General features: G+C 47.5%; 1 protein-coding gene and 1 non-coding gene across 2 annotated transcripts in view; both read left to right on the top strand.

Annotated features, from left to right (window-relative positions):
- Positions 1-4,767, top strand: part of uevld (UEV and lactate/malate dehyrogenase domains) — a 33,937-nt gene extending 29,170 nt beyond the window's left edge. Inside the window, exon 12 of the mRNA XM_038807591.1 lies at positions 3,017-4,767. Within this exon, the coding sequence (XP_038663519.1) occupies positions 3,017-3,181 (165 nt within the window). The 3' untranslated portion in view covers positions 3,182-4,767. The remainder of the gene's footprint in view (positions 1-3,016) is intronic.
- Positions 2,086-2,279, top strand: LOC119972040. The gene has a single exon (XR_005461974.1). It is a non-coding gene; the product is annotated as a U2 spliceosomal RNA (small nuclear RNA).
- Positions 4,768-13,927: the final 9,160 nt, after the last annotated feature.

Genomic DNA, 13,927 nt, shown 5'->3' with positions numbered 1-13,927 from the left:
TGTTTATTTGCTGTAACCTGTTTTGATACATGTTTGTAATAAAATACATTATTTTTTTTTAAACGAAGGGGGCGGGTGACACAGTGGTTCACACTGCTGCTCCATGGTGCCGAGGACCCGGGTTTGATCCTGGCCCCGGGTCACTGTCCGTGTGAAGTTTGCACATTCTCCCCGTGTGTAGTATCTTACAATTTGAATCCAGTTTTATTTAATTTACGGTTGCCGGTTGTTGGTGAGACATTGCTGAAACTCAGTAGAAATTCAAGTTTAAAAACTTGTCAGGTGCAAATAAGAATTGTTTTATTGAAGTTCATTGGTTACAACTTGAAAATGATTTAAAAGGTAGTTTGTAGACAATTTGATTTTCTTCAAAGAATCACAGGAATTATCTTCTGAGACAATAGCCTGAACACAACTTTAAAAGTCAAAGGCTGAAGTCAAAGTATGAAAATGAAATAGGAATACAGAACTCATTTCTAATTCTCTTCCTTTACTCTCTCTCTCTCTCTCTCTCTTTCTGTCTTGTTCTCTTTGTCTCTTTCCTGTCTCTTTCTCTCTGTGTCTTTCTGACTTTCTGTCTTCTTGTCTTTTCTCTTGTCTTTCTGACTTGTCTTTCTTCTCGTCTCTCGTCTTTTTGACTTGTCTGTCTCTTGTCTAAAATGGTGGCCAAATTATCCATGGATATACTCTTTGATATCTGTCTTAAGCGATCCGATCACACCCCAATATAATCCTAATTGGTTTAAGCTATATTCAAAACACATTTGATTTGATAACAAGCCGTCCATCCTCACGATGCAACGCCACTTCCAATTGTTGCTTATCTGCAACAATTAAAACATTATGTCATCTCATCATGCTATTATTTCAAAAATATAAATGAAACTGTATTTTGACACAGTCTAAAATGTTTCAGCTTGCATACGTTATGGAATGTGGTTCAGGCTGTTATCACAAGTGGCCAGAATTCAGAACAATGGAACCTTTGATTATACCACCTTAAAACCCATGGGATTTTGCTGCTGCCCTTGAAAGAATGTGATGTTTTTATCAGTGGTTCTGTTTTTCCCAAACACATGTCTGAGTTTGGAAGTTGTATATTTCTTTCATTTTAAAACTGGGATTTAATATTTCTGTCTTAAACAGTCTTCTTACCTATATTAAGTGTATTTAAAATACCTGACTTCTACACCGTGTCTGCATGAATCTCACCCCCACAACCCAAAGATGTGCATGATGGGTGGATTAACCATGCTAGATCACCCCTTAATTGTAAAAAAAAATTTTAATCAGTTATATTTAGAAGAGGATATAGATGTGTTGGAAAGAGTATGGGGGAGAGCAGCAAAATGATTCAAAGCATTAAAGGAATGAACTATAAAACCATGATTAAGAGCATTTCAAGCTGTATGATCTAATAAGATGTTGATTCAGGAGGGTTGCAACAAGACACGTGAAATGTTATTTGAAATGGAGAGGGTCAGTCAAGAATGGTGGTTCAAACCAGACCTGTCTAGCTGGAGGTCACAAGCCCCCACCCTCAGAAAGGCTCTTGAGACTAGATCAATTAAATTCAAAACTAGAATGAAGATCCTTGTTACACAAGGGTAGTTGAGGGTTCTGGAATCAAGGCAATTAGATTGAGTCAAGATATAGATTGGCATTGATCTAATACTATGGTAGCAGGCTGAAGGGCTGGCCTGCTCCTATGTTCCATTCTTCAGAAGAATTTTACTTTGAATGATGAACGTTTGGAATGATGCACCATGTACGGTGAAGTCAACAGATATTTAAGGACATAGGAAATGAAGTCAGATGCTGGGCTCGGTGACCTAGTGTATGAGAACACCAGTTGGCTGAATGGCTTCCTCTGTCTTCCCTCTTCTCGTGTACAATGTTTAGTTAGTTTATCCTGCAGAATAAACATTAGGCGCAACAGGAAACTGATTGTATTCTGGTTCGGAAATTGGACTTGTTTGAATGAGTAACTCCGCCCTTGACCGGTGAACTGGCTTCAGGCTGATTTCGTTGTAGAGTCTGGGAGTCTTGGACTACAGAGGAGGTGAGCACAGGAAAGGTAGAAAGATCGCTTCTCGGCCTTTTGGCTAAGATCAAGTGTAGTATATGCTCTGCCTTTTGGCTCAGATCTGGTATGTCTCTCTTGTGGGCACCATGAATTGGATTAAATTTGAATTGGTTTTTGGAGCGGGCAAAGAGCTGGATTAGAGGTTCGCCCCTAACCACACTCTGAGCCCTGGCTTTGTAACTCAGAAAAAGTAATAAAAAAAGGAAAGGTAGAAGGAAACTCTGGCCGGGATTCTCCAAAATCCCGGCTAAGTGTTGACGCCAGGGTAAACACCGGAGTGTTTCACGCTGGCGACAACGGGCCTCCTGGCCCAGCGATTCAGCGGCCCTCAGGGGGCCAGCACGGCGTCGGAGTGCTCCACGCAGCTTCTGGGTCAATACGCGACCCTGCACTGACGGCGCGGCTGCCATTTCCACGCCGGCACATGCGCGCGGTGGCCATTTCTGCACTAGTGCCGCGCACAATGATGGAGCCCTACAGTGGGCAGACACGGAAGGAGGTAGGCCCCTCCAGATCGCAGGCGCCCGCTTATCGGTTGCCCCCGATTGTGGGCCTGGACGTCGTGGAGGGCCGCCCCAAGAGTCTGATCGCCCCACCCCCCACCAGGATGGCCACCGCAGCCGCGGGTCCGAGCTCTCGCCGGGTGGTATCAGGTTGGAACCACGCCGGCGGAACTCGGTCGAGGGCCTCTTTCAACGGCCCCCGACCGGCGACGCATCAGCCGCGCGGGCGTGACTGGCGCCGACCGGAGAATCGCGTCCTGGCGTCGGAGCGGCGTGGCAGGAATTTACCGCGTCACCAGCGATTCTCCGACTCAGCCCAGGCTCAGAGAATCACGGCCTCTGTGTCATTGTTTAGCCTGCCCTTTTTCTTGGTCTGGCATTGTCCTTCATTCTTTGAGAACTAACCCAAGTTATATTCTCCCCACAGGACTGGTACGGAATCAGTGGCGAGGTATTCCTCAGCCTGCCATGTATGCTGACCATGACTGGAGTGGTGAATGTAGCCACACCAAGGCTATCGGGGGATGAGGAAGTAAAGCTGCGGAGCAGTGCAGTGACCCTCCAAAACTTTCTTCAGCAGCTAAAGATTTAAGCTGCTGATTGAAATAAGCATAAGTGATAGATGGCAAAGCTGAGGAACCTACATCAACTTCAGTGTTTAACAGTGCCCTGGTCCTATCCAGAAAGCCCAGACCCTGTGACTGGCAGCTGCATGCCCTTGATATACATGTCACCATGTAACCATAACTATCCCTTATTTCGTTGAACTTCGCTCAGTTAGTAGCACTTTCTGTTCAGATGCATGTTAAAAGATCCTGTCGATGAAGTGTCCCAGCCTCTTGGTCAACATTCATCTCTCAGTGCTGTCATACAGCACAAATTAATTAGTAAATTTTGAAGTCCAAAATGACTGCTGATGTGCAATTGACAATTACCAAGGCCATTCGCTAATTCAATGACGGTGAAGTGTAAATGTGGGGTTCTTTTCCCCACAGCCATGTGCCCTGTAGATCACCACTCTCAAAATGTGACTAAGTTCTTCACGTGGACTTCGGACGAGTTCGAAATGAAAGTCACTGACATGGAATACCAAAACTGAGATTGTACAAGGCTTAACACTCACCCACCACCCCTATGACAACACAACTTGACCAACTCGTACATGCATAAGTCATCATAAACACAAGCAACTACAAATTAGTTTAAAAGCAAGATTTATCTTACTGTTGATTTTGTTTGATTAATATAGATTTAAGAAGTACTTGATTTTATAATGCATTAGACGGTTTAGAATAAATATTTCGTGGTATTAATATTTGTGATATGAAAATGTTTATATTTTTGTTTCTGGCATGAATTAATTTACTTATGATATTTAATAAAAAATGGACACATTTATTACATTTAATTGTGAAATGCAGAGAACTGTTTATAGATCCAATGTGAATATATGTTATAGCTGTGTAGGTTGTATTGATGGGCCAATGGTTGAAGTCTTCAAAGTGAAGCGACATGAGCAAATGGGAAGCATTTCTGAAAAGCATTAAAAAATTTGAGTTGATCATAAATCCATTTCCAAACATGGGCCACCTTTAAGAAGTCAAAGAAGTGGACAATCTTGTGGAGATTGCATCGGACAGGTTACTGAAGCTGGTATTCGATGAGAAATGTTTGTACGTCTTGCTCCACGTATGGTCTGAAAATCCTGCACTTACTGACACACCACGAAAACACGTCTTGCCGTAACAAAACTGAGAGATCGCATTTTCAATGCCTGTGGGGCTGAAGACTAAGGGAAACCCACTGGAGCTGGAGACAAGACTGAGGTTCTCTGGAGCCAGAAATAATTCCATTGGTGTCTCTTCAAAAATTGTGCCATTCTTCCCATTCATTTTGATGAGTATTTTTGCAGTGTCAAGTAAAAGGAAGGGTAGGTCCGTTGGGTGACCCACTGAGTTTATTACTCCACCTAAGTGGTCAACTGATGAACGAGTTTGAGAACCACTGCTTTAGACACACTTCACAATGTGCCATTTTATCAACACTAGCTGTGTGTAACCTGTATTCTCCGTCTGTGTACCCGAACAGGTGCCGGAGTGTGGTAACTAGGGGATTTTCACAGTAACTTTATTGCAATGTTAATGTAAGCTTGTGACACTAATAAAAATTATTATTATATGTCCGCCGAACACAACAGCAAAAGGTAACGCATGGAACTGATAGTGTTGGAGATAAAGCATCATTAATGACAGCTATCGCAGATCTGGAACAGTGGTCTGGCTCAGGGGCAGCCCTTGATTCATATTATTGTAGGTCTTGTTACCTACACTTCCACTTAAATCTTCATATTCACGTTGAGGGTTTTTTGGGGGTTGGTGGGAGAGAGAAATTGTTGACCAGGGGATTGACATTGTATTCGTTACCGTTGATTGATGGTGAGTGTAAATTTGGATGAAAATGTGAAAAAGGAGGAGAATAAAAATATTTGTATATTTAAAAAAAAAACTTCATATTCTTCCTCTGTGACTGCCTGCCATCTCTGTGCTGCCTTTGAAAGCTTCAGTTTCATTTGCACATGCGCGCCAGCAACACAGTAATATTGGTGCGATCTGTGATCCACTGTCCCTACTGCTGACCAGGATGTGATTGAGGCGGTTGATCAGCATGTTTTGCTACAGGAATAGGAAGATAGCTGTGCTGTCTCTAGTCTCCAGTCACCACATCATATTTAAATAATTTGTTGACACTTTAGGCCTTCCAAAAAACTACATACATTCTCTGCCACACCCCACCCCCACATCCCTTGACCAATACAGGAGGCCAAAATATGATGTCCCATGCACTTGCAAAGAATCTTCCCCTGCCATTACCAAAGGGGCAGTAGTAGATATCGACTGACTATTATTTCTATACAGATGTTGCCTGACCTGAGTATTTCCAGCATTCTCTGTTCTTAGTTTAGTATCAATTACGAATTAAGTATTAAGTTTCATATTGTGTTTGTGCCTCATAAATAAATTAATAATTTATAGCATTTGGAAGTAAAATGCAAACATAATGATGCTTCGACTTCAAAGTGGTTGATTTCCATATTTTCCATGCTCTCACCCTGAGCAGTTTTCTCCAACAATATCTTCCAAAACGTATCACAAACTCATCAAATTCTGGATTACTCTTCGACCCCTGTTGCTCCACTCCACCAATGGGAGTCGTTCACATTACTGGGATTTGGAGGTGGGAGGGAGAATTAAACTAAAGCTCTAGGAAGATTTTATTTTCATAGAATCTACAATGCAGAAGGAGGCCATTTGGCCCATTGAGTCTGCATGAACCCTTGGAAAGAGCACCCTACCCAAGCCCACACCTCCATCCTATCCCAGTAACCCCCACTTAACCTTTTGGACACTAGGGGCAATTTAGCATAGCCAATCTACCTAACCTGCACATCTTTGGACTGTGGGAGGAAACCGGAACAGCCGGAGGAAACCCATACAGGGACAGCGTGCAGACTCCGCAGAGACAGTGACCCAAGCCAGGAATCAAACCTGGCACCCTGGAGCTGTAAAACAACTGTGCTACCGTGACACCCATGTCACATACATGTCACGTCTCCAACTCAGTCCCCTTGCTCCCCTCCACTGGTGTCAATCTATCTCCAATGGTCTCCAGGGGAGCAACTATAGGGTAATAAATTATTTGATTTGCTCAGCATAGTGATGAAGAGTAAACTGGGAGAATAGAAGTAAGGTTGGACTTAATGAAACCCCAAATTCTGTCGGCCATTTTTTCCATTATAGTAGGTTTTCAAATTGTGAATCTGGCCATTTAAAAGAATTTGGCAAAAAGCAAGTAGAGATATAAGAACTTGAGAAATTGGAGGAGGAGTCGATTGTATGACATCTCAGATATGCTCTAGCATTCAATACAATCACAACTGTTCATCAGTCTTGCCTTCACTTCTCCACCTCCTCTTTATATCCTTTGATTCCTAAAGAAATCAAAAATCTGACTACCTGCCTTAAATTATTTAACGATGGAGCATCCATCACACGCGTCTGCAGAGTTCCAAAGATGCACAACCCTTCTGAATGAAAACGTTTCTCCTCATCTCTGTCTTAAATTACCAAATATGAAAGAGTTCAGGAGGATGCCAAGCAATTAGATGCAGGAGTTAGGTGCAATTTCAGTTTCTGAAGTGTGAGGAATTATACTTGGGGGGAAATAAACCAAGGGATGGGAATGTTCATGTAAAGGCGCTGAACAGTATTTCAGGAAAGTGAAGGTGCAATTTGTTAAAGTATTTAAAAGGTCAGTTGCATTTTAGGTTTTATAATGAAAGACAGAATGAACTTCTACCAAATTTTGGATAGGTCACAGTATTTGCTACAGTATTCCTGTAAAACTTCCTGATCAACCCTCATTCAAAACTGCAGTGTGCAGTTTTGATTGCCCCCTTATTGAAAGTACATTAGTGTCACTTCTACTTTGTAGATTTGCTCCAGAGATAAAACATTAGTTTTTTTAAAGTATTTTCAATCCAAATGTTTCAACGTTTTTACAATTTACAACAGTCACAAAATTCACCACATTAAACTCCCCACCCAGCCGTACCTCCCCTCTCCCTCCTTCCCTCTTAATGGCCTTGACAGCGATCATTATAAAGTGCTTTGAGAGGTTGGTCATGATCAACCCCATTCTCCTAGAATGCCTTGATCCACTGCAATTCACATACGCCACAATCGGTCCACAGCAGGCACCATCTCCCTGCCCTACATTCAACCCTGGAGCATCTCGACAACAAGGACCCCCTATTCATTGACTACAGCTCCACCCTCAACGTCATAATCCCAGCCAAGCTTATATCAAACTCCAAAGCCTAGGACAACTCCTCCCTTTGCAACTGGATCCTCGACTGCCTGACCCATAGACTACAATCAGTAAGGATACACAGCAACACCTGCACGATAGTCCTCAATACTGGGGCTACTCAAGGCTGCGTACTTATTATACTCCCTATACATACACAACTAAAATTTGGCTCCAACTCCACCTCCAAGTTTGCTGATGACACGTCCGTAGTGGGCTGGATCTCGAACAACGAATAGTCAGGATACAGGAGGGCGATAGAGAACTAATGGCATGATGTAACGACAAAAATCTCTCCTTCAACGTCAGCAAAACGAAAGAGCTGGTCATTGACTTCAGGAAGCAAAGTATCGTTCACAACCCTGTCTGCATCAATGGTGCTGGGTGTAGATGGTTGACAGCTTCAAATTCCTATGTGTGCACCTAGAAAGCATCCTATCTGGCTGCATCACAGCCTGATATGGCAACTGCTCGGCCCAAGACCGTAAGAAATTACAGAGAGTCATGAACACAGCCCAGTCCATCATGCAAACCCACCTCCCATCCATTGACTCTGTCTATACCTCCCCTTGCCTTGGGAAAGTGAGCAGCGTAATTAAAGACCCCTCCCACCCGGGTTATTCACTCTTCCATCAGGCAGAAGATATAAAAGTCTGAGAACACACTAATAGGTTCAAAAAACAGCTTCTTCTCCTGCTGTTGCCAGATTCCTGAATGACCCTCTTATGGACTGAACTGATCTCTTCACTTCAGTAGTACTGCAGCCCGTATGCTTACCTATAACTCTGTGCCTATGTATTTACATTATGTTTTTATGTATGTCTATATTATTTTTCACGTATGGAATGATGTGTCTGGACTACGCAGAACAATACTTTTCACTGCACCTTGGTACACGTGGCAAAACATATTCTTCTCCCCCACCCTTCCCTCAACAGTGAACAGTAACCAACTCTCGAAAATGCAAAATAAACAAACCCCAACTATTGTAGAACCTGTCACTCACTCCCCTTAGAGCAAATTTCACCTTCTCCAGGGCTAAAATCACCAGACGGTTTCCCCGCCATGCTGAGACAGAGGGTGGAGAAGCTGACCTATGCCCCACCAAGACCCGCCTGCGAGCAATCAGCGAGGCGAAGGCTAAGATAGCTGCCCCCACACCCATGCAACTCCGGCCGGCCCAACAGCCCAAACATGACTTCCAGGGGACCGTGCTCCATGTCCACATGCAAAACCTTGGAGATGGTGCTGAAAACCATCCTCCAAAACCTTTCCAACTTTGGGCAGGACAAAAACTTATGTACATGGTTCCACATCGCTCACAGACATCCCCAACCCCTTCAAACAGCCGGCTCAGCCTTGATTTTGTCAGTGGCGCCCTATACACCACCTTCAGCTGCATCAGCCCCAGCCTCACACACAAAGTCAAGGCATTCAGCCTCCACAGCACCTTGCACCACAACTCCCCCTCCATCACCACCCCAGCTCATCTTCCCATTTAGCCATAATCCCCTCCATGGACAACTTATCCTCCAAAATCCTCCCGTGAATCACCAAGACAACCCCCCTCTCCAACCAGCACCCCCACCCCCAGCAAAGAGGAGGCAGGCGCTTTCGGGAAGACCTTCCCTGCAAAGTCCCGCACCTGCGTACACCGGAAACTCTCCCCCTGCACCAACCCAAACTTCTCATTCAGCGCCTCCAAGCTCGCAAACTGCCCTCCCAAAAACAGGGCCTTCATCTCGCTAATCCCCTTCTCCTCTGATCCCCGGAACCTCGCATCCATCCTCCCCGGCTCAAACCCCTGATTTCCCCTGATCGTCATCCCCCCCAACTCCACTCCCAACCTGCTGAAATAGCCTCCAAATCATTAGCGTGGCCACCATCATTGGACTTCCCTGGGGCCATCGGGAGCGGTGCCGTTACCAGCGCCCTCAACCCAGAGCCCCCTACATGAGCCCCCCCCTCCATTCTCACCCACAAAACCCCCACTTCCCTATTCTATCTCTGCATTCACCACCCAGTAACAATACATCAAATTCAGGGGGCCTAACCCCATCTGACTGCTGTCCCCTCTGCAGTATCACCTCCCTTATCCTGGCCAACTTCCCGCCCAGACAAACAAAGAGATTAGTCTATCCACCCCAGTTGAAAAATGCCTTGAGCAAAAGGACCGGCAGGCACTGAAAGCTGAGTATGGCAGAGATTGGGAAAGCAGTATAAATATTATAAAACCTTTTCAGGTTGAACAGCAGTGATTAACTGGCTAGCAGTGTAATGTTCAAGATGTTGAACTGGTTTTTCCAATGTCACCAGACAGAAATAGAAACCTAAAGAAACTGTCTGAAGGCACCCACAAATATGACCATAAATAACTTTGTATAATACAAACCAAGGCATGAAACGTAGACGTGTTGTGTGGCACTACCACCGCGCTAAATGGGATAGATTTTGAATAGATCGAGCAACTCAAGGGCGGCACGGTAGCACAGTGGGTAGCACTGTTACTTCACAGCACCAGGTCCAGGTTCGATTCCCGGCTTGGGTCACTGTCTGTGCAGAGTCTGCATGTTCTCCCTGTGTCTGTCTGGGTTTCCTCCGGGTGCTCCGGTTTCCTCCCACAAGTTCCGAAAGTTGTGCTGTTAGGTAATTTGGACATTCTGAATTCTCCCTATGTGTACCCGAACATGAGCCAGAATGTGGCGACTAGGGGCTTTTCACAGTAACTTCATTGCAGTGTTAATGTAAGCCTACATGTGACAATAAAGATTTTTTTAAAAGACTGCATCCATGAGACGCTGAATTGCATTCAACCACAATCTGTAACCTCATGACTCAGCGTATCTCCCATTCTGCCATTACCGTCAGGCCAGGGGATCAACCCTGATTCAATGAAGAGTGCAGGAGAGCATTGCAGGAACAACATCAGGCATACCGAAAAATGAGGTGTCAACTTGGTGAGGCTACAACACAGAATGACATGTATCCCAAACACCATAAACAGCAAGAAATAGATAGATAAAAGCAAATTACTGCGGATGCTGGAATCAGAATACAAAGAGAAAATGCTGGAAAATCTCAGCAGGTCTGGCAGCAACAGTAGGGAGAGAAAAGAGCTAACGTTTTGAGGCCAGATGACTGTAGATCTTGTGGATTATAGAACTAGATAGAATTGAGCAATCCCACAGCCAACAGATGAGATCTAAGCTCTGCAGTCCTGCCACATCCGGGGTGCATGATTGGTGGTGGACAATAGAGGAGGAGGCTCCAGAAATATCCCCATCCTCAATGGTGGAGGAGCGCAGCACATCAGTACAAAAGATAAGGCTGAAGCATTTGCTACAATCTTCAGTTAGAAGTGCTGAGTGAATGATCTCTCTTGGTCTCTGCTGCTGAATAGTTGTTGCGGGGACCGGAGGTGAGCACCATCTTCACTCCTGGGCAATGAGCCCGGGGGCACTGGGGTACAGCCAGGGGGTGGGGGTGGCTTTGGTTGGGGCCATGGGTCGCCATTGGTGGGGAGATCACCCCTGGGCTTGGGGGCGAGGGGGGGAGGTGTTTCACTGCCTGTGCGTCCACCATGCCACCCCCTGGATTGTGTGTAACCATCACAGGGGTGATCACAGCCCCTTCCTGTCTGTCCCACCAACTACCATCACTCCCACTGACAGTGAAGGCATCTCGCTGCTCGTCTGAAGGCTATTGCCAATAGAGAATTGGCAATCGTAGTTAAGTGAGCACTTCACACCTTCCAAATGGATTTCCATGGCTAGGCGTGCCATGTGGCATCTGACAGCTATTGCCTAGCATCCCAATCATACCGTGAAGTCTAGACACTGTGCCAGGAAGCAACACCATGGACGCAGCAACCAACATCCGAGCACCCAGGGGCTGGGCCCCACCACCGGGGACATTTTGGTGATGAGAGGGTGGGTGTGCGCACCGGGGAGGGGACGATCCTGGTAACGTTACGTGCAGGTGTCTGGGATACAGGATTTGGGGTCCGGTGACCAGGGGGCCCCGCAGTGGCCATGGGTGCATGAGCAGGGGATGTGGGGGGAGAGGGTGGGGAGCAATGGGAGAAAGGAGGGTCCCGGGGTGGAAGACACCGCTGGTTGTCAGTCTCTCACCCTCGCCAATTCCTCACAGGTACTGTACACAATGATATCTTGGATCTGCGGAGGCTGCCCTTGCGGTGCTGCTGGCAGGTCAGATGGTCAGACGCCGGAGAAGGCGGCGGCAGCAGCGTTGACAGAGGCCTGAGGAGGCGGCCCATGTGCAGGGCCCCACCCCACACCCTGAGGACCCGGCCGCCCATCAGGCCAGGGAGTGACCCAGACGGGGAGGCCGGCAATGGCCCAAGGTGTAATAGGTGTCACTGATCTTTCGAACAGTTGACAGACAGTGTGTGCCGCAGGAGGCCCTGCCTAAACAGGCAAATTGCAGCCGCATATACACATTACACTCTCGACGCACACTTATCCCAGACAAAATGATGGCACTGGTTATGCTGGTGCGGCACTGTGCCATATCCTTGCAGCACCATGTGGAGGAGGGGGATACCCACTCCCAGTGGCCCTCAAGATCACCACAGCCCTGAACATTTATGCCTCACAATCAATCCAGGGCCTGAGCACAGACTAATGAAGCATTTCACAAGCTACAGCCAACAAGTGCATCCGTCAGGTTATGGATGCCCTATTTGCCCAGGCAGCAAACTCTATAAACGTTGACATGGACCAGGCCCAACAAGATGCCCGGGCAGCAGAATTCTCTGCCATCGACAGAGGGTTATAGATGGCATGCATGTCACCTTGCACGCACCGGGCCGTCAGGGTGTGCCCTACATCAACAGAAAGGAATTTCATTCTCTGAACATCCAGCTCGTGTGCGGCCACCACATGAAGGTCATGCATATGTGTGCACCCTTCTCAGGAGTGTGCATGACAGCAACATCCAGGACATCCCGAAGGAGGATGGGTTGGAGGACTAGTCTGGGGAGAACCTGCAAAACCAGCCGGAAGATGGAGGACAGACGGCAGCGACGAGGGTCCGGCAAGTCTCGAGTGTCAGGGCGGCCCACTTCACATAGGACGTGGCTTCGCCTGTCATTCTCCCCCCCCCCCCCCCCCCACCACCACCATGTTCCACCTTCTCAGGGTCTGTGTAACATCACTACAAGGTGATGGGACTGTCAGTGCTGTCAACGAGTCACTGCTGAAGGGCAGAGGTTGATGAGGACCTGCTGGGAGCTGAGCCCTGATGCTCCTCAATCTATGCCATAGTCTGACCCCTGCCTGTCTGCTGAGTGCTCGCTCACACCCATCACCAGCACTTGGTATGCTTCAGGGGGTGGGGGGGGGGGGGGGGGGGGGGAATCCAGGACCACCATGCCTCAGGGCAGAGGATTGGGGGTTGGCCCACATTGCAGACGAAAGTGCCATATTTCTCGTGTGCAACATTTTAAAATTCTGTACACATGCCCCCCAGCCCCCGATGATAGAACATAGAACAGTACAGCACAGAACAGGCCCTTCGGCCCTCAATGTTGTGCCGAGCCATGATCACCCTACTCAAACCCACATATCCACCCTATACCCGTAACCCAGCAACCCCCCCCCCCCCCCCTTAACCTTACATTTTTATTAGGACACTACGGGCAATTTAGCATGGCCAATCCACCTAACCCGCACATCTTTGGACTGTGGGAGGAAACCGGAGCACCCGGAGGAAACCCACGCACACAGGGGGAGGACGTGCAGACTCCACAGACAGTGACCCAGCTGGGAATCGAACCTGGGACCCTGGAGCTGTGAAGCATTTATGCTAACCACCATGCTACCCTGCTGCCCCTATGCTACCCTGCTGCCCCCCATGCTACCCTGCTGCCCCCCCTTCCCCATCCCTTCCCCCGATCCTCTTCCCCCCTTCCCCCGTGCCCTCTCCTGTGATGCCCGACCTGTTTAGCCTTAAATGCTCTATCACTACGGCTCGATGTGTCCCCAGGATGCACATCAGAGGCGAAGGCAGCCCTCTGCTTACCATGTCTCGTGGCCTTCAATGCCCGTGGCGGGTGTCCTCGGGGCGATGAGGCCGGAGGGCCCATGCCCACTTGCTGGCAGCACATTCCTTACCGTGCCATCCTTTTCCTGGGCTGACTACAAGATGTGCCATTGTCAGGGGAACTGGGGGGGGAACTGGTGGCCGCCGTCGCCACTCGATAGGGTGGTTCCGGGTTGGCTATGAGGCCCTGGGGGCACCTCAGGACAGACTGGCAGGTGGAACGAGCCCTGGCTGCCCCTGCATCATCTGGCTCTGCCAGCCCTGGCGGCTCCCCATGTCTGCACCATGGCGTTGACGCCCTCAGTGATGCTCCTCAGTGATTGGGACATGCTCTGGAGTTTTTTTTTATTTGTTCATGGGACATGGATATCACAGGCTTTGCCAGCATTTATTGTCCATCCCTAATTTC

Source organism: Scyliorhinus canicula, chromosome 9 (genome assembly GCF_902713615.1).
Source record: "Scyliorhinus canicula chromosome 9, sScyCan1.1, whole genome shotgun sequence".
NCBI classification, from domain to species: domain Eukaryota; kingdom Metazoa; phylum Chordata; class Chondrichthyes; order Carcharhiniformes; family Scyliorhinidae; genus Scyliorhinus; species Scyliorhinus canicula.
Note: the sequence above shows the minus strand (reverse complement) of the source record. Positions and strands in the feature narration are given on the sequence as shown.